This window comes from Triturus cristatus, chromosome 10, assembly GCF_964204655.1.
Source record: "Triturus cristatus chromosome 10, aTriCri1.1, whole genome shotgun sequence".
Taxonomy (NCBI): domain Eukaryota; kingdom Metazoa; phylum Chordata; class Amphibia; order Caudata; family Salamandridae; genus Triturus; species Triturus cristatus.
Window position 1 is genome coordinate 1,082,205,023 of NC_140593.1, and position 24,185 is coordinate 1,082,229,207.

Genomic DNA, 24,185 nt, shown 5'->3' on the forward strand with positions numbered 1-24,185 from the left:
ACAAGAGGTAGTACACACGAGTCGCAGTCATGCACATCACCAAGACCATTTTATTTATGTCGCTTAACCTCCTGGAACCTTGTCAACCACAAATATCTCTCTGCACCTTACTATTCCCCAGGAACAATCCCCAGCCATACCAGTATGTGATACTTTCCCAACCAGGCCAAACCACAGTCAGTCAAATGACAGCCAGTGGGCTTTTCTCAGGCACCCTGCTACAAATTAAAGTCAAAACAAAATGCTGGCTACAAAGCTACTGAAATGAATGCACCACAAGTAAAACTTTTGCACAAGCAAAAAGATAATCGATAAGGAATAATGCTTGTTGACACATGCAGACTGCTAAGGTGAAAAAAACTTGATTAACATTCACACCACACATTCAGATGAAAGGGAAGCATCTTGTACTGCTAACTTCAGCATCATCGCCATAAAATAGAGATCGACAGAAGGGTCTTCAACTCACCATAATGACCCATCATTACTTTGTTCAAGGACTTTGAAATACTGTTTTTTCCTCTGGAAGTGTGACTGGGGGTTTGCCTCTGGAAAACTGTCAGTATATTTACAACCATTGAAGAATAAATCAGTGTTTTGTCTATAAAGTTAAGTACTTGAATATAGGGCCAGGTAAGGACCATTTTCAAAGTCAGTGTTTGATTACTGCCAGGTCTGGATAGTACCACTTAGTTTCGCTGCCCTGCAGTCCAAACAGAATGTCTTATATCTAGACTTTTAGCGGAAACTATAACTTAGTCTTAAAAAGAAAATTAGGTCATCAGCAGACACCGAATCTACCGTTCTTACTTGCTGTGGCTTTGGAAAAGTATACATTTCTTCTTCTCCCGGAGTACGGTCTTCTGAGCTCATTAAGGGGGCAAAGGGTATTCTGATCAGTTCGAACTTCATAAATTCCCTCTAGGAGAAGAATATTGTGAACAAATAAGCTATACACCCCACTCATCCAGAATTACACCTGCATTGGAACATTGTGGTCCCCTTTCAATAAATTTGACCTAATATCCTAATCTGACTACAAACTCCGCATATATGGCTATTTGACCCGTTTAAGTGTTTGGTTCAGAAGAAACAGCCATGGGATGCTCCGTTTTATGTATGTTGGATCGCATTAAAGACAGGAGTGGGGTGTCAAACTGGAGAATCCACTGGGGGACACCACAAAAGATTGTTTCCATAAGTATCCTTATTATTTAAAAAATTTATCATCATTTAGGTGACCATACTTCAAGGCAGGGAGGTGGGTGGAATTGGCGATTAATCTGCAGGTAGGAGAATCAATCCCTTCAGAAATCTGATGACAATGAGTCATCTAAATAGGAATGGCTGAGGAAGGCAGAGAAATGCTGAGAAGGCTGCGAGGTATCCTAGGACAGTATACAACGACAGTTTTCACTGTGCACATTTGTTGGGTCCGAGGATGCAAGGGAGATGAGGCTCCGAGGCTTCCACACCGTTCTGAGCACACCATGCAACAAACCTGCTACACCTCCCAGAATGCACAGTCTTGGTAAAAATCAAGATGAGCAGACAAGATGGCATCCACTACCCTTTGCCGGTAACTGAAATGCGTTTTGATGCCACTGCTCAATCTCTAGGCATGATGATTGGAGGCGAGGGTGCAGAATCTGCCCCTCCGACTTGGAGAGGAGGTCCACCCAGAGAAAAGCCAGTGCTTGGGACACAGAGAGAGACTATATCTGTGAGCTTAAAGTATTTTACTGCTGTGGAAAATGTAGGCTTCGGACATGCTGCTAAAACTGGATCTATCAGAACCTCATTGAGCTGTGAAAAAAAGCTTGGAAGATTTGAAAGTGAGTTGAAGAAACGTTCGTTATAAGATTTTGTTTAGACTCAATGGCTGGCAGCAGGAGTTCCACGACTTCTGCAGCCTTTTTTTACTACAGCATTGTAGGATGTCACGTCAAAGAGAGTGAGCCCTGCAGAACACTCCATTTCAACATCAGGAGATGTGTCCAAACAACTAACCTCTTTGAGGGCTACTAACTCTGCGAGGGTAATATCGCTACGGTCATCAGTATCATGCCTGGGGGCATCCTCCCATGAGCCAGTCAGACATGAATTGGTCTTATAGCACACGCTTGTACCCTGAGAATTTAGACCGAGAGTATTGGTGTTCCTCAATCACCCTTTGAGTTTTCACTTTTGAAGCTAGCGATAGGATGACGTTTTTTTTTTTTTTTAGTCTACAGGCTTGGAGCCGTAAACTGCGCATATTGCAGTGCTGCGGGCTACGGAACCAGAGGCAGTGCCAGGTCATGCAAAAGAAATGGAACAAAGGGGATTGTAGAAAGCCCCGCCGGAGGAAATCCAAATGACACCTGTTGAGGTCCCATGGAGGACTTAGGCACACGAGATGCCTTGGCCAGTCTTAAATCCTCATAGACTGAATTAAAAAAGAATGGCCTGGCGCCAGAGACAGTGCTGGTCCCACAGTGGCTGGTAACAATTAATTCTGGCTCAGAGGAAGTCCCTACTCCAACGTACTTTTCGGAAACAAACAAGGCTTTGAGAACTCACCGTCCCTCCTCTTTTTCTTGTGCGTCGGTAGCTTTTCTTTGAATGACCTAGAGGAAGAGTACTCTGGTGACCTCGTGTGATAGCAGTATGTGAGGCGACCTCAGCAATTATCCCGGGCTTTAACCAAAAACTATTTTGCCCATCTCCTAATGGCTTTCAAGTTCATGTGGGGGGATATGATTAGCATAACCTCATGTCATGGTCTGCAATGCTGAAACTAAGTATGGAGTAAACCACACAGAATAGCAGAAAAGTCAAAACTGCAGTATATGTTGAAGGTACATTCAGGAAGGATTGGATGGAACAAAAGGATAGGACCCCAGCCTCTAAAGCAGTCTAGTCCCCCAAGGAGTCAAGCTCATTGAACAGACCCTTTGCCATGGCTGCCATAATCCATTTTATGAGCATAGGGAGAATAGGGAGGCATTATGCCACGTGTAACAAACAGGCTCTGGGTTTACTGTCTGCACCCCATGCCCCCGGTCTTCCAAAAGCACTGCATAGAGCTTTCGACTAGGCCTAGTGGGGCTTGGAAACATGATGCGGCCTTTGGTCACACATCATTAACCCAGTCCCCATTGCAGTCGCACATACCTGGAACCCAGCCTCTGTATCTACAGAACCACTGTGCTGAAATATTTTTAAAAAATAATCTGTAAATCTTAGGTTGGATCTACGGAGAATCCAAAATAGCACAGAGGGTCCACATAGGGAATCACGGATCTCATGTTCAGTGATTCGCACTTTTTAAGCTGCTTGTGTCCTACCAGCACCCGCCACATCCTCCTATTGGACTAAGGGGATGCTCCCCTTTCCTGTTTATATTGCTTGCAATTTTTCGTGACACTTGTGTGCGAATGATTGTGGACAGCTAGCAACACATAATGGTGATGCAAAATATATTTTCAGTCATGGCCAGCCAATCACATTGACCTTAACCCCAGTTTCGATTCAAATATGTGGATCCCTTTGGGGTGCGGAGCCCCGGTGGGCCAGTCACTGTGTTTGCACTGTTTGAACTTTTTACCTACTAGCGGCCAGCCCAGGCGGTTGTAGGCCCGTGCTTGTACCCTTCTTACTGCACAATAAAATTTTCACAAAAAAAAAAAAAAATGTGGATCCCACAATGAAAGACTGCAAAAAACACGCTTTCCTATCTAATGAGATTTGTTTCATTTTGAAAATCCACAACCTCGGACCTGCGGATAATCAGCTATCTGACAGCCAAGATGTCCTTATCATCATTACCCATTGAGGGCTACCCAGCTCATGTTTGGAATGCAAATATCTAAAAAAAAAAAAAAACTATTTATTGAATTTACAATAAACCACAAACGCCTCTTGTTATGACTAATGTTCTATCCTAAGTCCATATTTGGTGCAATTCCGTTCAGGTGTTTTGAATACTGTGGAGAGCAGAACTTCACGTGGGACCTAAATGATAACTATCTATGACGGATCTGCATGAAAATTGTAACAACAAAACTAAGCAGAATACCCTAATTTTCGGCAAAATGTAATGAAGATTTGTCAAAAGGTGCAAATGTCATTAGCAAACTAGAAATGCTTTTTTCAAAGTAAAGTGCAACTTAACCATGACTATGGTATCCCTACTGCCATTCTGTGATGTGATATCCATGCGCAGCAGTGGTGAGTCAAAACCTGAAGTGCATGGCCTTCAGGCAGCCCTAGTGCTGAACCCGGCAAGAGTGGGCATCCCATGCCCTGCGCTTGCGAGCAGCAGGGGTTGGCCACAGGGACTGACGTGTGGCAAGGCAGCAACACCCACCATCCACGCAACCCGCCGTGGACGGCCAACAAGAATGCTTGCAGAAGTAAAACCTTTATGTGTAGAGCACAAGGGTAAAACAGCTACATGTTAAAAAAACAAATATTTTACAAGCATGCAGAGAGGGAATGTACTCAATGCACCAGAGTGAGAGACAAAGCATGCTGAGGGGAGACTTGACAGAGAATAAAGGTGGAAGAGACATGAATATTACGCCTGTGGATGGAGGGCGCACATGAACACGAACAGTCTGTGTTAAGATTCAATGACTGCAATGAAAATATGTGGAAAGCAAGTATGAGATAGAAGGATGCACAAACAGCGTTTGCTTTCTAGAGGTGTGAGTAGAAGCTACTTGCTACTAGATGACTGCGTGAAGTGGCACATCGCATGTACGTGTGTCTTTGTGAGACAAAAAGTACTTGCTTCATACATAGGTCTAGATAACACACAGATGATGGGGTATGTGTATATAAATGGCACCTAGCTATCACTACTGAGTGCAAAAAGGCTAGTTTCCGATATGCGCATGCTAGCTTGTGGTGAGAGGTCATCAGTAATGTTACAGATAATGATGCGCGTAATCAATGTGGGAAAGCAGGGGCATTAAGATTCCTTTGGCTTTGATAACCACTAAATTCTGTAAGCTTAATTCCGCTTTAACTAAACATATTTCATGCCACTTGTGTGGTCGTCAACTAACATCACACGACCCTTCTAGTACTCAGGTAACAAAAGGTTACCTCAAGTATGTTTTTTCAGAGAATAAGCGTTTACGAAGTTGACTGTCTTGAACCCGACAGTTTATACCCTAGGCGAGACAAGGGAATTTCCAGAGAGGTGGTTTCCCCTTGACATTACATTCTCACCCTTAAAGATGAATATCGATCTGTGGTAGGCTGTTCAAGTCCAAGGTGTTAAATCTAGCCACGGCTGGTCACTCTTAGTCTCATCAGCTGATTAAATTCTCTTGGCCGAACGCTGCGAGCCATGTTGGAATTGCAAACTAATGGAATGGAAATTAGTTCTTGGCCAGAAAAAGAGACCTCAATGAGCCGAATGCCTCATCTGACGGCTTTATGACCAAAATACAACACACTCACCAACTGCCCAGAGATGGCTAACAGGCAAACAATACACATTCTAACCACAAAAACCCAGCACCGCACCACTATACAACAACGTGACCTAAATATAAACCTTCGCCAACCCACTACATACCCCATTCTCACAGCTTGCAAGCCAGCCGGCGAACCACAAGCAGAGCCAGGCACGCTGCCACAAACCTCACTGCACACCAGTGCCTACCCTGTGGGCAGCACACGCACTCAACAGCACTCGCTCGAAATCCACTAACCTGGTAAGATCATCTCCTTACTAAGAATTGCGAAGAGGGGTGTAATTACCACCAGAGTCCCTTCGGGAAAGGCTCAGATAGCCCACATTCCACCACCAGAGACTCAGGTAGTGCTCCTGAGTGAGAAAGCGGCCGGCGATAGTGCGGCATCATGGAGGCGCTGCATCTGGGCGGAGGGCTGGCACCGGCTGAAGGAATTCTGCGCACCACGCTCCAACGTTCTCATTTTCACAGCTGTGTCATGTCACATACACTCTCACTGTCTAATCATTCATGAAAAAGCCAGCCCAGGCATCTCCGGCAAGGTTTCCCTGCGATGGTTGCCATGGGAACATTCAGAAACTAGCCAACCTGGAGACAGTAACCATGGAAACAAAGCAGCCCAAAAGCAACAATGCCTTCAGGTCACAAGCGAACAAAGCACTGGACCCTCGAAGAGTAAACACCCATTCATATCCTGGCCTCTTTGTGAGTGTCAGTGCAGAAACATAAGATTGCTACTGATCTAGTGAGGCAAGAGATATGGGAAGGAAAGAGCTTTGTTATCATCAAATCAACCTCTCAAAAGTGAATCAAGGTCAATAAACTTGGCATTTACCTGCCCAAAAGGAAAGGCTTCCTGGATGTTAGTTTCCTCCAGAAACTGCCAGTAGTGATAACAGACCCACAATAAGTAAATACTATCACCCTGGCAACCTTACATTTGAAAACCTGTCGGAATTATCAGCATTATTATTATTTGTAAGCGCTCTTTCAATGTAACTTGGCGCTAAGAATACAGGAGAAATGATATAGACCTAGCATAAAATAGCAAAACAAGTGTGCTTAGAGGAAGAAGTCAAAATTGGCAGTGCAACGACGTGCCAGAAAGAGGTCATTCCAGAGCTTCGCTGCCAGAAGATGGCAATCCCTGCCTCCGCAGCTAGCATATTTAAAGCTAGGGTCTCCACAAAAAAGGGTGGCACGTTCACAAGATGCTCAAAGGCCTCTGCCAGCAGTTGTTGGTTTGAAGAAGCTCCCATTCCATTCCATGATGGAGGAATAAAAAGCCCCACCATCATAGGTAATAACTCCATGCAGCTGGCAACATAACATCTTCGTTCTTTGGAGAGCCAGTGGACTGGAGTATCGTAGTACGATTGAATTATGAAGGTCTACTTGGGTAATGTAACTGGTGCTCACGTAAAGCTCTTCAAGTCTTTCGCGTCGAGTTCACGCTATATAAAAAAAATAATCCTTTTCACAAAAGACTGCAAATCTCAACTCTACTGTATAGATGGGCTGATGACGTATGTGTTGTGTTTCTCATAGAGTGCAGTCTGCACCAATCCGGCTTTTTATCTTGGTCATCGGTCACTCTGTAAAGGCCGTGTCAGCTCACAAATAAGAATTTCGAGCAAGACCACCACAGGAACCCAAGATTTATTTTCACCCTTTCACAGTGAAATCTAAGTGGTTGGCTATTGCATTATGCAGAGGACTGAACTAGCTTTCAGGTAATTCAAGTTTGCGTTGTACATCGGGGATTATATAAAGACCATCTGAGTAGTCATTGCATTTTGTTAATATTTAATTTAAAGTTAATTAATTTCCTTTCGAGTCCAACAAACTTCAAGTACATCAATGCTCCATTTCCCCTTACTATTCCTGAACTAACTATTCAATACACCACTCTTCAGTCTCACTTGTGTACTGCTCTTTGGGCACGAGTCATTTAACTGTCCCCGCACCTGAGCGCATGTGGCTGGTTTCATTCTCCAGCCTTCCATCTTACCTTCTAGGCTATAAGGGAGATGGGATGTAGCGTTAAGGCTAGAGCTGCTGACTTTGGATTTGTGTAACCAGGTTCGAGTCCCAACAACACTTCAACATCCTGTGCAAATCACTTAATCCCTGTGACTAAAATAAATAAATATGACCTTGTGTAATGTAACTGGTGCTCATGTAAAGTGCACTAATTGGCATATTCACGCTACATACAACTGTATATAAATAAATAGTCTGGGAGTAAAGAGGACATTCTTTACAGGCCTGTTATAGTCTGTTCTTTGTCCTCTACCCTGCCGGCTCCACACAGCCTATAGATCAGGCACTGCTTCAGCCGATTGTAGCATCTCCAGGCCTGGACCGCTCATCCTCATGAGCTAGGAGTCATCCTGCCTCGTAGCTGGCCAAAAACAGAGGGCCTTCCCTTCCAGAATTCAAGTTGCTGGGCAGCACCCACCGGAGCAATTCCAGGGGAACAACTCTTTCACACAGTCACCTACCCCGGAATTCTTGCACCACCACTTGTTGATGTCTGTTCTCTAGCAATATGGGCATACAATCCCAGGGGTCACTAGCCACAGAATCTCGGCTAGCCATACTAGCAAGAATACCTGCACTGAACTGAATTCTGCTTTATATTACAAAAACTTGTAGAACCTCTACGTGCAGTAAAACAGCTCACCCTCCAAAAGGGAAAATGGAGTCCACCTATACAATAGAAGCACGCTCACTCAGTAAAAAATAAAAAATGAACACTATCCTTCAGATATAAAGCAATCATTTGGTGGGGGGGGGGGGGGAGAGGGGGAGGTATACCTGCTTGAAAAATGCTACCGATAAGGTTTCTAAAGCTGCCTTTGGCATGACAGACATACATAGATACACATTATGGGCAAAATAAAGTGCTCTCCCTTGTCTTGATTAAATGCTCAGCTTGATCTTGATTATCTGGATAAAGGGGAGCACTTTATTTTGCCCATGATATGTACCTATGTAAATAAATCATATCAATAGGTGGGCTTTAGAAACCCTACCTGGAGCACTTTTCAAACTTTAATGACAACAGCTCTTGGTTTCTGCTGGGCTCAAATCTAAGGTGAGGAATGCCTGGTTCAGAAGTGAGTCCATTTCATGGCTGCTAGGTATGCAGCAGCTGATTGCCTTAGAGGAGTTCCTGAAAATTTTTTGTGAGAAATTAAGAAAACTTGAATCTAGGGGTGGATTATTTCATAAACTTGAAGTAAGCAAATCACTATCACTGGCAAAGTGTTTGTCTGGAAGGGGAGCTATGAAAGGAGCTGCAGCTTAGGTCACAGGTTTGGGGGGAGAGCTGATGTCTGCTAAAGCGATCAAAAGACTATTTAACTAGGACAGTAGTCCTGCAGCACAGGCATCCTCCAAGGATCTGTATGCTTCCGAGTTCTTCCCATAGACTGGAAGTTGTCTCACATAAAGGACCGGATTAGACGTTTATCTAAGAAGCATCTCTTCCTGGAGGAGAAGCTATTCACCTGTGATAACTGGCTTCCTGGGTGGAGTATCCTCTTCAGATTAGAGGTGGGTGAGTAACTAAAAGCTCAAGTCGTATGCCCGAGTCTGATTCAGGTAACGCTCCCAATGGATCCTCAAGCCCAAAAGGAGCCACATTTTCACACACACACTCCAACCTTATGCACCAAGAATTGAATACAATATATTGAGCTTTGATGTAAAAAAAAAGTGAAAAAGAGATACACTGCTAGTGGTTGACTTGCACATTGTGAAACCAATGCAAAACCAGAAAAAGTGGGCTCATAATCCCAGTTTCCACGCTTCACTGACTTGTGAGAACTAATGCAAATATTTGATTTCACCAAACCTCCTTTTTTTTGCTATCGCATACAAGAGTACCTTCAAAATCTTGAGTTCAGAATGTGCAATGAATACAATCCAATCCTTAGCCTTCAGCTCCATTTCAAGCTCGCACTACCACTGCCCAAAATTCAGGATGTGTGCTGTACAAAAACCTTGTGTTTGGTTTAACAGACTTTGATGTTGCTCTATCTGTAATAAGAATCAAGGCCATATATAGGGTATGCATGACGACTGACTTGGTTCTTAGTTCTACAATGGCACAGGGCGGGAGGGGAATATTTTTAAGTTGCTAGTTCTCGTTGAAAAACTTCACTTTTAATAAATACCTTTCAATGCATTGATATAATCTGATGCACTAAGGTGAAACTATTACGCATGTTAAAGAAGTACACTTTTTTTTTAATGGTGAAGAGACTTTATCATATTTTTATATGAGGATTGTTGCATGATTCACATAAATATGCTCATGGCTCGGCTTGTGCACAGACTCTTAGACCAAGCCAGACCCTTTCTCAGCTCTGCCTCGATTCTTCCTGTTAATTTGTTCGCTCACTCATCTCTCCTTCAGATTTTATAGTTTGTTTTTTTAATTTTCGGTTGGCAGTAAACTGCCTAACTTAAGGGAGCCATACTCTTCACACATACAGATCATCCCAAAGTTTCCAAGACTTGAACCCCACCTCAGAAAATACAGAAAACTACAAAAAATTCACCTATTCAAGGTATAATATGGTTAATCTCTTGATTACTGCAACCTGTCCCTGACCTGGAAAGATTAGATGCTTACAACTGGCCACACCGACCAACTGGTTAATTTTTGGACATTATCCTTTGAAAGTTTTACCATATGTTTACCACTGGTAGGAGATTTCTGTTAAGGATCACTATCACTTTTACCTAAACCGCTTGTGCTTAGAGCTGCCTTGGTAGCTTGCAGCACATTTAAAAAAAGAGAAATAAGAAAATAACAAGTGATTGCTTGAGGAATCTGCAAAGCATATCTTGCTGGAGAGGGAAACACTATTTGTCTGTAGCAATAGTTCTCCTTTGAGGCATAGTCTCACTAGTTTCATTTACTATTGAAACGGGATAATTCCTCACATAAAAGAAGGGATAAAAGACTTAGGACCTGGTTACGAGTTTGTCTGGAAACAAGGTGTTATTAATCACACCTCATAAACAACAATACCCCTTGGTACGTTATTCATTGAGCTCGATAAATAGATTCTATTGCGAATTTCGGAGTTCAACGCACCAAAATCTGCATGGTATAGCAGATAGCGTACACATTTCGCCTGCTAAATTTCGGCATGTGTGTCTTGCTGAAATGTAATGAAGGTTGAGGTATTTAATACATCCGATAAATACTGGATGAGATAAATACCTTCCAACTCATAGTTCCAACACGTGCGCAGAGGTTTACACACAAGTCATTAGACACTGACCCACTCTTAATCAGGCCCTGATTAATCTAGCAGAGGCTGTGGCATAACGGCCAGAGCTGCCGACTTTGGAGCTGGAAGACCAGCGGGCATATTATCAAGAAACTGCGTTAAAATTATCGTTGCTTTAACGGCAGAAAACTGCAGCTAAAGCTGTGCTAATGGGCTTGATAATATGCCCTTGAGAATTCCAATAGAAGTTCTGGTGTCAACATGGGCTTCTATTGGAATTCTCTGCGGCATATTATCAAGCCCATTATCGCCGCTTTAGCGGCCGTTTTCAGCCGCTAAAGCGGCGATAATTTTAACGCCGTCCTTGATAATATGCCCCCAGGTTCGTGACTTGGCGTGGACTCAACATCCTGTGACTCTGGACAAATCACCTAATCTCCGCGCATCTAACAACAACAAAAAATTAAAGTGTATTGTGTAATTTAACTGGTGGTGCTCATCATGTAAAGCACTCAATACCTTTGCGCTATATAAACAGTAAAAAAATAAAAATAAAAAAAAGCATTTTTTCTGGAAACGATACAGCCAGTCGCCGTCCAGTTTAACCTTTTCAGCATCCAAGGAGGGTGTGATGGAGTGGAGTGTGATACTACTGGAATCAATTGCCAGAATATTGCTTTTTTTAGGATGAGGAAAGTTTTCATTACAAGCAATCTCCTTGAAGTTTATAGGAGGTATTTTGCTTTTTTGGAGGGTGAAGAGGAATCTAAGGAGTGGGTGAATTGAGAGGTAAACGTGTAGAAAAGGATCTCCTCCAAACGTGTCCACTCCAAATGCACAGGTGTCTTAAATGTTCCTTCAAGACAGGAAATTGCATAAGATAGGGGAAATAATAGGCAAAATAAAGGCGGCCTTCTGCAAAATGTCTGCTTTACGCCCCTGGTAAGAGGATTTACCTCAGAAGCAAGCATCTGTTTGAGACGAACGCTTTACAACATCAACAGCCCTCGTGAAAGGTTTATTATCCTCTATAGTTCCACATGCTTTCGATGTTTTCCCAGCAAGCACCAGTCGCCTTTTAAGAGCAGTAGTGAGGGCACTCTTCCCAGATTCAGAAGCTACAATAACTAGTGTAATATTACACACACGAGTGTCTACAGGAAGGAGCAGTAAAGCATTTGAATTCTGGGACAGAAACGCCGAGTTGCAATGTGATTAAACAGCGTGTTTCCAGCTGCCGTCTATGTCGTAGTCCACCCAGCCCTCGTTTTTCTAGACTCAGCACTACCGTCACCAAGGCTCCCCTCCCTCCGTCTCCTAGGGGGCTGGTTCCACAGTTACCTTCCTCCGGCCACAGAACCCTGGCGCCGAGCTCAGCTCCGCTCCGTCCATTCTCCTGAGCCCCGCACCTCGGGCCTGCGCCCGTCAGGTGTCACTGGCTGCATGTTAACCACTTACAGAGGAAGCGGTCACCGCCCCCTCTCGGAGCACGCGCGCGCACCCACCCACACAGCGGTGAGGCCCCGCAAGCACTCCATGTGACATAGCTATGCGATGAGTCACCGGCTGTTTACAGCCGTCTGCAGCTCACATTCCCACAGACTCCGCGGGCACGCCCTCCCTGTGCACTGCTCAGGAACCCCAGACTGCTCCTCTGGTGGGGAGAGGGGTGGGAAGGGGAACGAAAGTGCCAGGGGCAGACAGGCTGGCGAAACTTTGGGGGACAAATTCGGATTACCGAAACGGTTCAAATACAAGGTTTATTTTAAATTACATAGCCCACAATTTGCCCAGATGCGTAGCGCCAAAGGTAGGCAGATTCTGACGACAAATAAGGACTGCCTGTCGTGTGCCCCTATTATCTGTTTTTACGCTCACGCTAACGCTGCCCCCAATTTAGGATTTTCTAGTTCGTTGAATTTGCCCCTCATCACATATTTAGATGATCAATGCAACCCTTTGTGAATATACTTTTACATGATGACAGTCTGTAATGGGTGGCAAAGCCAAACGTCCACTATTACAAGTGGACAAAAACGTCGTACTCCTGCCAATCACAAGACATTTCCCAAACGCTCCAGCATCATCTTCCAATAAAATTCTCTGTATTCCATTGTTTATTTTCCGTCAAAATTGGACAGTCGTTCCCTGCACCAGACATCTACATCCCTTATAACCATCTTACACAAGTGTACTTGTGTAACGTAACTGGTGCTCATGTAAAGCGCTCCAATACCTTCGGGTCGAGTTCGCCCTATATAAATCTGCAAAAATAAATCTTCAATGCATCTCGCAAAACAACCCTTTTCTCGATAGCGGAGAAGCCCCCATACATGAACATGGTCAAGACCGAGATTCGGGGGCTTGGAGGAACACAGTCAAGGCTGACAGACATCTGACTGACCTCAGAGCTTAGGTAAAGCTCTATGTGCCTCAATGAAAGTAGGTAATTTTTGTATTGCTTGATTAATTAAAATCACACCATGTAAAATCATAAAAAGCCTTGATAAAAATAAAGAGTCTGGGAACTATTTACATTCCAAATATTTACCCCACAAGTCAAAGCAATTGTCTAAGGCACCACAATATACAGCTTTCCACGCTTCATGAAATCCTGATACTACTCAGAGATAATCGGTGGAGTTAACAAGAACACCAGGTAATGGCAGGAATAAGCGGGGCTGCATACATTTGTAGAGAGGCTGCAAAGGCTACAAACCAGGGGCATGGAATGTGGCGAAGACTCCAAACACAGGATCATATACACATAGCCTTACAATTACTCCACTGGCGCTAATAGCTCCCTGTTGCCACAAGTTGTTAGGATGGTAAATCTTCTGCAAGGTTCTGAAAAGCGCTACCCTATGTTGATTTCCTGGTAAACATCTGGAAAATAGCTGTAGGGTTTTGATTTTTATCTCTGTGAACAGCACAATTACTGATGTCCACTTCAGGGTCTCCCTGTTTACATGGACTGTGACCATAGACTTTGGCTCTGAAGTCTGACAGGACACACAAAGTGCGCACCTCTTTACCAAGGCAGTGGCAAAATGACAGTGGTGGCAGAATTAATCTATACATAAACACACTAAGAATGGCCAGCTCCTGTTAAGATGTGGAGGACATGACCAGGTCTTGTTCCTCTGTCTCTCCAGTTGTGTACACAAAAGTAATCTATAGGCAGGGTTTTTTGTGTCATTTGAGGTTATCATGTTGTCAGAACCCCTTTCAGAGGGCCACGGGGCAAGCACGGTTTACTGAGCCCCAAACTTGGGCTTTGAGGCCTTTTACGTCTGATGTCCTGGGGCCTGGCCAACAATAGGTTGTGAGCAACTGAGCCAAGTACCCGTTCACCACTAGACTCTCAGGGTTAACATGTTCCAAGCAGTTCAAGGTTCCCTCTGGATACAAGGGTGTGAACATGAGCTCACAACTCTAAATGTGCGCAGCAACAGCAATAAATGAGTCAGCAAAATAGTCACTTTACTGAAAAGGAGAAGCATTTTTATTTCTATCACTACTTACACAAAGGAAAAATATGACATTCACGAACAACTACACATGCCCTCTAAGGTTAGGGCTCTAGTTTTCTTTAACAGTCCCCCCGCTCCCACTTCCTTTTCACAATAGTGTTTATCCCCCATTCGCTACAGGCAACCTCTAGGGCGAGCCCCACTAGGTGTCAAGAGTCCACTCTGATTTTATTTTAAAGTGAATGTTCCAGCACTACAGCACTAACTAGCAAGTAAGTTCCCCAGGGGCCGACTGGCCCGAAAACAGTCATACCTGCACCTGCAGGCTTGGAGCATCCGGCGTTCCAGGGGGTCTTCCACCCACAGGCACTTGGAGCAGCAGCAGCTGAATCAGGTGAGTTTTGCCGCACACGTCTATGGCAGACTGCACTCAGCAAGCACACAGTTCCTCACATGCGGTCGCACCGCAGAAGTGACTGGAGGCTCTTTGCTGCTCCTCCTTCCAGTGTAGGTGTCCGATGTGCTCGGGGGTGGGGCGTGGTGGGTGATGCTATGATCCTTAAGTGGGCCCCTCACCTTGACAATGGTGCGCAGGTGCACCCACAGCAGCCTCACTACTTAGGCAGGGGTGTGTATCAGGTCGCATGTCTTGTCGCTCCCGGTGACCACCTCTGGCATACAGTATCACTGTATTTTCACTGTTAATGGGCTCTGGCCTGTTCGTCACAGAGAAATCCTCAGCAACAGACCCTCCTAGCATATGGGCTTGCATCTCATCACTACACACAGGCTCTGACCCGATCAGTGTAGCAATGATCATAGCTCAATTCACGGCAGCCCTTCTCTGGCATATAAGGGTGATCGACTTTGTCCTGCACATGGGCAATGACCCGATCAGTGCAACAACCATGTCCTCGCAAAGGGAGTCCACTCGACAGGGCTACCACTGGTCATCGCTCCCTCCAACGCTCTATTCTTCCTCCCTGGGCACACTGGTCTTGGCAAGCAGGCAGGCACTGGTGATCCAGTGCAGGTGGTCTTGGATTCCCTGGGTGATGTCTCCTCACCCAGCAGGGAGCCTAGCAGGCCTTGGCCTGCAGTCCTGGTCACAGGCAGAAGTCTTGCAGAGCTTCCCCTCGTTACACAGCCCATCTCGCAGCTTGAAGGAAGACAATTTTTGGGGTGTCAAGCTCCCCTTCTTGAAGTCCAATCTCAGACATCAAATTTAGAATCTGAGGGCATGATTTAAATTTTGGCGGCTGAGTTACTCCGTCACATCGGGGACGGATATCCCGTCCACTGAAATATAAATCCCATAGGATATAATGGGATTTATATTTCGGCGGACGGAAATCAGTCACCGTTGTGACAGAGTTATCTGACCGCCAAGATCTAAATCCGTTCATGAGTCTTTGAAGTTTATGTTTTGAAGTGCCCACTTCTCTGCCCTCTCTTTCTCTTGAAAGCAGTCTGTCACAGCAGGAGTGACTTCAAAGCTGATAGCCCCACAACGCAGTCTATGGGAGTGACTAGAGTTCACACCTGGATGTCAGCCACAGTGATATGTGTATCAAAAGGTTAGTCCAAAGCCCCAGACCTACTCTTTATGATTCTTTGAGACCTCTCACTGACTCAAACAGCACCCTTTGAAGTGTATAGGGGATGCCTGGCTCTCCCCTCTCCATTGTGTGTCCCACACAGCATAAGGAATCCAGCAATATACACATCTGTCTGGGGAGGGATTCTCTACCTCCTCTCCAAGTTTCATCAAGCATGCCTGAGTCTTCCAAAAAGGAAACCAGGGCCCTCCATGTATTGTACCATTCACAGGCACACATACATACAGTGGCAGTATGGTCTGCACACACTGTACAGCACTGTATACTTCATGTACTGTACCACTGATACGCACACATACATCCAGCACACACATTTACCATGCGTGCACTGCATAGCACTACATTCTTCATGTATTGTCCCACTCAGGCAACATATACATCCAGCACATGTATTCAGGATGCAAGTACTGCATAGTGGTGCATTAGTCCTGTAATGTACCTTCCCAGGCACACATTCACCCAGTGCAGATAGTCCACTCTTGCACTGCGAAGTACTAAACACTAAACCGATGTAGGCCAAAGGTGAGTTCAAACACAGCAGTGGAACTTTAACAGAGTGAGCCTGTAGGTCTCACTCTAGTGACATAGGTTCAACAGGACCTTCTCACTCCTACTGATCACTACATGGTTTGCTGCGACCACCGCGCTCATACTGCTTAACTCCTGGTAAAGGCAGTAGCCTTCCACCACTGAGAGGATAGCACTTTGGACGCCCCTCCCAGTCCAACAAGACAGCAATACGTGAGACAGGCCTATATCATGACACACACATGATTGGCGTTTGCCTCTGACAACAAAAATCAGCATTAGGGATCCAGACATCAGTACTGTTAGGGCACTAAGGGCAGAAGTGCATGTCCATTACCACACTGAGGACTTTTTCATCCCAACAGATGCACCTCCAGTGTAAGAACATCCCCAAAACAACTCCTAACCTGGACAGGTTGGGTAGTCAGATTGGTAAAATCGACAGGAAAGTCAACCTGCATTCCCATGGCTCAATTCAGCCCTGTGCTCTACAGGGCTGAATTGAGCCATGGGAATGCATGTGCTCTACAACAAAGTCAATCCCTTGAAAGAAACAGATCATCTCAACAACTTGGGATTCTCCCTGTTAGAAATCGGGTCTGTAGTTGACAGAGGTATGTACCCTGTTTAAGTAGGGACCACAATCCTAGTCAGGGTAATTCACAACACAATCCCAAATTATCCTGTAATCACCCCCTGGTAGCTTGGCACAGAGCAGTCATGCTCAACTTAGAAGGCAATGTGTGAAGTATTTGTGCAATCACCCATATGACGACACAGTAAATACACCACAAAAAGACTCCACAATAGTTTAGAAAAATAGAGAATATTTATCTGAGTAAAACAAGATCAAAACAATCAAAATCCATCAAGTGGAAGTCTTGATATTGAATGTTGAAGAATTAAATGCAATAAAGGCCAGGCATCGGAATGCAGAATTATGCAGAGGGGTATTCAGTCACCCTGGCCTTCCTGGGTTTATGGCTGTCTGGGAGGAATACACGAATGAGAACTGTCACCCCGTTCAGATGTGTATTGGAGACAGGCTGGAGGTCACATAGAGCAAAGTTAAGAGCAGAAAAATGCCCACTGTCTGAAAGTGGCATTTCTGCACTAGAGTTGTGTGTTTCCTGCATGGCCCATTGCAGTTTTCCCTGGGGTAGCCTCACTGTGCATGTTGCAAGCCTAAATTTTTATTTGCACACTTTACTACATAAACACGCCTGCTTTTGTGCCACGTTGTACTTTTACATGGAACTTGCATATGTTTTCACGTTCTGTTCTGTTCCTGGGATTTAGTCTGAACACCACCAAGGTCAAACAACAATGTCCATTGTTATTCTTTCTGGCCAGGCACTAGCACCTAGACATAACACAAGAATGCAGCTGTTGTAAAGGTGCACGCATGTCCTATCATATAGAGGAGTCCATGAGTCAAAAACAATAACGCATTGAAAAAGAGTTCTGAGGCAAGAGCACTGCGCCTGCTGAGATGTAGAACGTCCATCTGTGAATGCTGAGGTACAGGGTCTGCAGTAATCCCAGAGATCTTTGATATATAATCGTTTAGCTTAATTAGAAAGGGAGGGGGGGTTTAGGTGCCTCTGTCCTATTAAATGACATGGCATTTTATGGTCTAGGGATTATTAACCATGCTAACAGTATTTTTAGTTTCTAGTTGTGGCACGTATAATGCATTTCAGAGCACGATAGTGAAAATAAATATTCGTAACTTCCTTTGTGTATCCTGGTTATTTTATTGTGGGCAAGTGCGAAAGTGAATGGGTGTCTCCTGTTACCATCCCAGAGAGAGTCACGAGTGTTGTGTTCTGAAGTGCCAATTCACTTGTTTCTCTGGTAAGGTTAGGAGGGCAAGTGAGGCACTATATATAGCTAGACAGACTTGGACTCAGATACTGAGGTGGTATGGGGATTCAGTCCCTACAAGCTGATGTTCTATGATTCCAAGCATAGTTCTGTTCCAGAGCAGAATTCCTGCAACACTAGTAGTGTTAAATCTTAACTTACCAGCAAAGCACATTTATCACTACTATTTCACCCATACCAAAGATGATAAAGCTACTCCCCTGGGATCAGGAATTACCACTGAGAAGCACGTAAGGGAATTCTAAATGTTAGTCTATGAGGGGAGTAGGCCTCACTGCAGTGGAAAACGAAATAGGCTGTTCTTCACTACCAGGACATTTAAAGCATACAAGCACATGTCCTTCCCTTTGCTTACATAGCACTCTGCCCTCTGGGTTGCCAAAGGCCATCCTTAGGGGAGTCTTGTATGTAATAAAAGGGGGAGTTCAGGGCTTGGCCAAGTCATAGTGACGGCGAACTGCCATGGCAGGCCTGAAGCATGGTTAGGGGGCTGCTTAAATGGGCAACACAATCAGTGCAGCAGGACCACTAGAAACATTTAATATACAGGCCCTGGGCACCTGTAGTGCACGTTACTAGGGATTTATAAGTAAATTAAATGTCAATTGGGTACAATCCAATGTTAGCATGTTTTAGGGGAGAGAGCCCAAGCACTTTAGCACTGATTAGCAGCGCTCAAGTGCGCAGGGTCCAGAAAATAAATGGAGGCAGGTGAAAAAGTTGGGGAAGACCCTCCCGAAGATGTCAGGGCTAACACTCCCCCATCACAGCAACCAAGCATTTCAGTGACTTATAATCCGTTAGCATCGCAAACTTAGTGCCAAACAAATAAGGCCGGAACTTACAAAAGGATCACTCAACGGGAAACCACTCCTTCTCAATAACCACCCAGTTCTGTTTTCTGAATAGTAACCTCTTACTAATAAAGTTTACTGCATGCTCTCCACCTTTGTCATACAATTGAGCGAACACCACTCGACTCCTTTTTCAGAGGCATCCGTCTTTACAATGAAAGGCAGACTGTAGTCAGGTGCTTTCGGTACAGGTGTAGTGCATTGTACCTACTTCAGTTCCTCAAATGCTTTCTGACATTCCTCAGTCCATATCACATTCCTGTGCTGCTTCTCGGAGGACAAAGCAGTCGGGGAGGGGGGGAGGAGGAGGAGGGGGGATGAGAGTATACTTCCATACGTTCCTGTAATAACTGGTGAGTCCTAAAAAGGACCTCACATCAGTCTGGATAGAGGCACTTCCCACTCCATCACAGACTGAATCTTGACATCCAAAAGGCAAATCTTCCTGTTCCCTACCTCACGCCCAAGGTGGGCTATGGAGGACTGCCCCACCCAACACTTGGTTGCCTTGATCTGCAGTTTTGTCTCCTGTATCCTAGCCAACACCTGTCCTAGCTGTCTTAGGTGGTCCTGCCACGAATTGCTGAACACCACGATGTCATCCAGATAGACCACACAGAATTCTTCCAGCCCTGCAAGAACATGGTTCCCCAGGTCTTGAAAAGTGGCAGGAGCATTCAACCCAAAGGGCATCAATTTGAACTGACACAGCACCTCTGGCGTAGAAAATGAAGTCTTCTCCTTGGCATTTGCTGCCAAAGTAATCTGCCAGATCCAAAGTGATCCAGTACCTTACAGCACCTAAACTACCCACAAGCTCATTTGCTCTTGGAAGTGGATGGGCATCTGTTTTGGTTACCTCATTGAGGATTCGGTACTGCACACAGAACAGCAAGTCAGTAGACCCTTGCTTTAATACTAGAACCACAGGACTAGACAAAGGACTACGAGATCTCTCAATTATCCTGAACTCCAACATTTTGTCAACTTTCACCTTAAATCATTCCTGAAGCTAGTCAGGCATTCTGTACATTCTGCCCTTTACTAGCAGACTGTCACCTGTGTCTATGTCATGCACACAGACAGGTGTCAACCCTGGAGTCAGCGAGAAGAGGTTGGCAAACCATCCCAACACACCACTACATTCTCTCTGCTGCTCAGGCATTAACTCATGGGCCAACTGAATCCCTTCCACAGTGCCATCCTTCATTTCACTATGCAGCAAGTCAGAAAGGCTCATTGTCTACTTCCAATTTCTCTGCCTTAGCCAAGACATTCACAGTGTAATCTCTCGGTAGATAAGGCTTCAGCCTGTTCACATTGAAACCCTCCGGTGTTCCCCCATTGGACCGGGACCTGGAAGGACTCAGAGCCAACTCTCGGGCCCCCAGCCACTTTCGGGACCGCTCCCACAAAGTTTTCGTAGCCATGGCCTGGCAGTGGGGGCACGACTCGGAGTCGTGGTCGCGCCCCAGGCAGTAGAGACACTCACGGTGCGGGTCCGTCACAGACATCGTGAGGGGACAGGCTGCGCAAGAATTAAAACCGGGCATCCCTATGCACCTGGAGTGTAAGTACTCAAAAAACAGACAAAAGTCCACAAAAACTCTGTCAAAAAATGACTGAGGGCACCGCTCTCTCCGGATCTGCGCTTGCTGGCGCGGAAAAAGAAAGAACTGACGTCAGCGCGTGTGTCTAAGTAGCTGCAGCGACGTCATGTCGGCGACTACGATGCCAACGACGTACGCGGAGCCGTACGAGGACGCCTAGCGACGACCAGGGGTACTGCTGACGAAAACTTTCCGGGTCCAGTCTGACGCCTGGGGATTATTCTAAGGTAAGGAATCTATCACTAACGTGTCTCTTTCAGATATTGTCTTGACCATCAAAATAGACTGCAAAAATGTCTAATAAGCAACAAAAATGAACAGAATCAGGCATTATTTTTAGGTAAGCACATGTGACCCAGGCTACAGTTGGTGCACCCTGGCTGGAACCAGGGAATAGCTCTTTCCAGTGACAAGGAAAGTACATGCACTTCTCATGTATTCTGCACTACGACACTGCAGCAAAGCAAGACTACCAAAGCCCTTCTAAGAAGAACTTTGGACCTTACTAGGTGACAACTTTAGTTAAAGGTCATATCCGGGGAATCTTAGCCTTTGGTGCATGAAAAGACCCTCAAAAGGATAACAGGGTCTGCAGGAGTGACAACCAGACAAGGTAATGACCACTGCACAAGTAGTATCCTGTTCTTGAATGAAGAAGTGGGAGAGTATAATACAGACTTCTTATTTGAGGGGGCCATTAGAGATTACTTACCTTGGAATTTTCCAGGCGTCGAAGTAGATCAGGTATGTTTCTCGGGCAGTAAGGAATCTGCAGCTAGATATGTTCTCTATCAGATAAGGCGTTAACAAAGGTAAGTAATACCAGATACGTTGTTACCAAACATGAGTAACTTGTTCAGCTGTTAAGAGACTTCTAGCTGCAGATTCCTTACCTTTGAATAGATACTCAAGCAATACCATCCCTGCAGGACGGTCTGCGGACAAATTTAACCTAGGACGTCCTGCAGGACCGAATGGGTAAAGTGCCCATCCCAGCAGACCTGACTGTCCAGGCTATAATGTTTAGTAAACGTGTGCAGGGATGCCCATGTTGCTGCCTGACAGATATCTAGAACCAGAACTCCACGTGCTAACACTGTGGTCGTAGTTTAAGCTCTGGTTGAATGAGCTCTTTGCAAATGCATAGCAGAACTCAATACAGAGTACAACCCACCGAGAGATGGTGCAACCCTTCTTTGTACCAACATCATCTACCCGGAACTCTCGTGTGTGGTCAAGGTAGAATGACAATGCTCTTTTTGGGTACAGACGGTGCAGTCGTTTCTCTTCTTTGGAAGGATGTGGAGGAGGATGGAAGGTGGGCAAGGTGACAGATTGGCCCACTTGAAATGGTGTGACCACTTTTGGCAAAAAAGAGGCCCTAGTGCACAGCGCCAGTTTGTTGGGTAAACCGAGAAAAGGGCAGGCTTGGATGACAAATCTGGCAGCTCACTCACCCTCCGGTTAGATGTAATTGCCACAAGAAAGGCTGTTTTAGTTGTGAGCAGCCGGAGGGGACAATTGTGAAGAGGCACGAAAGGAGCACACATCAAGAATGTGAGGACCAAATTAAGGTCTCACTGAGGAATAATAGAAGGAGAAGGGGGGAACATATGTACAAGGCCCTTTAGAAATCTATGTACAATCGGGGACTTAAATAAAGAGGGTTGGTCAGGCAGCCGCAAGAAGGCAGACAGAGCAGAAATATAACCCTTCAAGTACTCAAAGCAGAGCCCTGCTGAGCAAGGGAAAGAATAAAAAGCAAAATATCAAAAAGGGAGACAGAAAGTGGATCAGCTGGCTTTTCACTACAATATGATACAAATCGCTTCTAATGGCAGGCATATACCGTCTTGGTGGAGGGACTCCCGGCTTCCAGAATAACATTACAGACTTCGGGAGGAAGGCCGAAAGCTATGAGCTACCGCCGCTCAATCTCCACGCGAGAAGGCGGAGAGTTGACAGGCTCAGTTGAAGGACTCTCCTCTGCTGCTATGATAGAAGGTCCTCCTGAAGGGGCAGCCTGTTCGGAGGAACGATGCCCGTACACAGTAGCTTGGCATACCAGACTCTCTGTTCTCAGTCCGGAGCCACAAGGATGACTTGGGCCCGGTTGTTCCTGATCTTCTTGAGAACTCTGGGCAGGGGTGGCATGGGCAGAAAGGCATACAGGAGGCCTGAGCTCCACTCGAGACGAGAAGCGTCTCGGAGGGCGGACCGCCTTGGAAACTCCAGTGAGGCCCACTGCTGAAAGAGACCTTGCACCATCTCTGGTGGCAGACGCCATTCGTGACCCGCTAGGCATCGACAACTGAGTTAGTCTGCCCTGGGGTTCAGGTAACCTGCCAGATGTTGAACAGCAATGGAAACACCCTGCTGTTCTAGCTATATCCAGGGATGCGGGGCCTCTTGTCAAAGGGTCCACTACCCCACCTCACCTTGTTTGTTGCAGTACCACATGACGGTGGTGTTGTCCATGAACAATTGTACCAGCTTTCCCTTGATGGAAGATTGAAAGGCCTTCAATGTCAATCGGATCACTCGGAGCTCCAACAGGTTGATTTGGAGCCTGGATTCCACCAAAAACCAGAGTCCTCTCATCTCCATCTCTCCGAGATGGCCTCTCTGTCCCATGAGTCCTGCATCTGTCATGTGAGAAGTTGGCCTGGCATATGCTGGTCACTAGTTACAGTGGCCACCTTGCACCAGTCCAATTTGACTCTTATGGTAGATAGGTTTAAGACAATCTTTTAAAGAAAGCTATCCTAGTGGTAGCTGTGGAGAGCAGCCTTCAGGCTAAGTCTCTGAGGAATGTAAAGCAGCTTGTTTTACCTTATAATCTCTTGAATTACCAAATGTAAGGACACCACCCAGGTATATATATCAAATATATATGTATTTATTTCTAGACACACTCTACTAATCTCTTTATGAGATTAGAAGTCAGGAACACATTCAAATATCAACGTTTCACAATAAGTTACGCACAAATATGCTGGGGCCCTAGGGGCGTACCAGACCATATACTAAAAAAGAGGTTTAGGAAAGTCGACTTGCAGAGGGACAAGGCCCAGGGCCTGTAGAATCGCTGGGGCTTCACTAATGCAGCAGAAGCACGGGAGACGCGTGCAGTGTGAGAACACAGCCGCGGGTTCCCTAAGGATTTCAATGGAGCAAGTCGCAGTTGGATTTTTTAAGTTTTAGGGTACTTCGAGGAAGTCTACAAGCAAGCCACTTACAAGGTAAGTAATTCGAGGGCCAACACACACTAGGGCACCAGAGTGCACGAGTTACCTCACCCAGGGAAGTCGGGTGCATAGGTGTCTTTTTGGTGTCGGGTCGCGTAGCTGTTTTCTATGGAAGCCAAAGAAGATTTGCTGCTTGCGAAGACTAAAGAAGTGTCCGGTGGAATCCAAGGCTGGATTCAAGATGAAGATGACCTGAAAGTAGAAGGGACAGTGTTCACAGTCACTTGCCAGTGACCCGGGGCC

The 24,185-nt window shown here is 45.5% G+C and overlaps 1 protein-coding gene across 11 annotated transcripts in view; it reads right to left on the reverse strand.

Moving 5' to 3' along the window:
* MAFK (MAF bZIP transcription factor K) overlaps positions 1 to 24,185 on the reverse strand; it is a 262,438-nt gene that overhangs the window by 30,630 nt on the left and 207,623 nt on the right. Inside the window, exon 1 of one of the 11 annotated variants that reach the window (XM_085629254.1) lies at positions 12,065 to 12,201. The exons of 9 other annotated variants lie outside the window; for them this stretch is intronic. Coding sequence is in view for 1 of the 2 variants with exons in the window: in XM_085629252.1 (XP_085485378.1) it covers positions 5,709 to 5,721 (13 nt within the window). In the remaining variant the exon portion in view is untranslated. Of the gene's footprint in view, positions 1 to 5,708; positions 5,929 to 12,064; positions 12,202 to 24,185 lie in introns of those variants that run through there. One more of the 11 variants, XM_085629252.1, reaches the window with a different exon arrangement.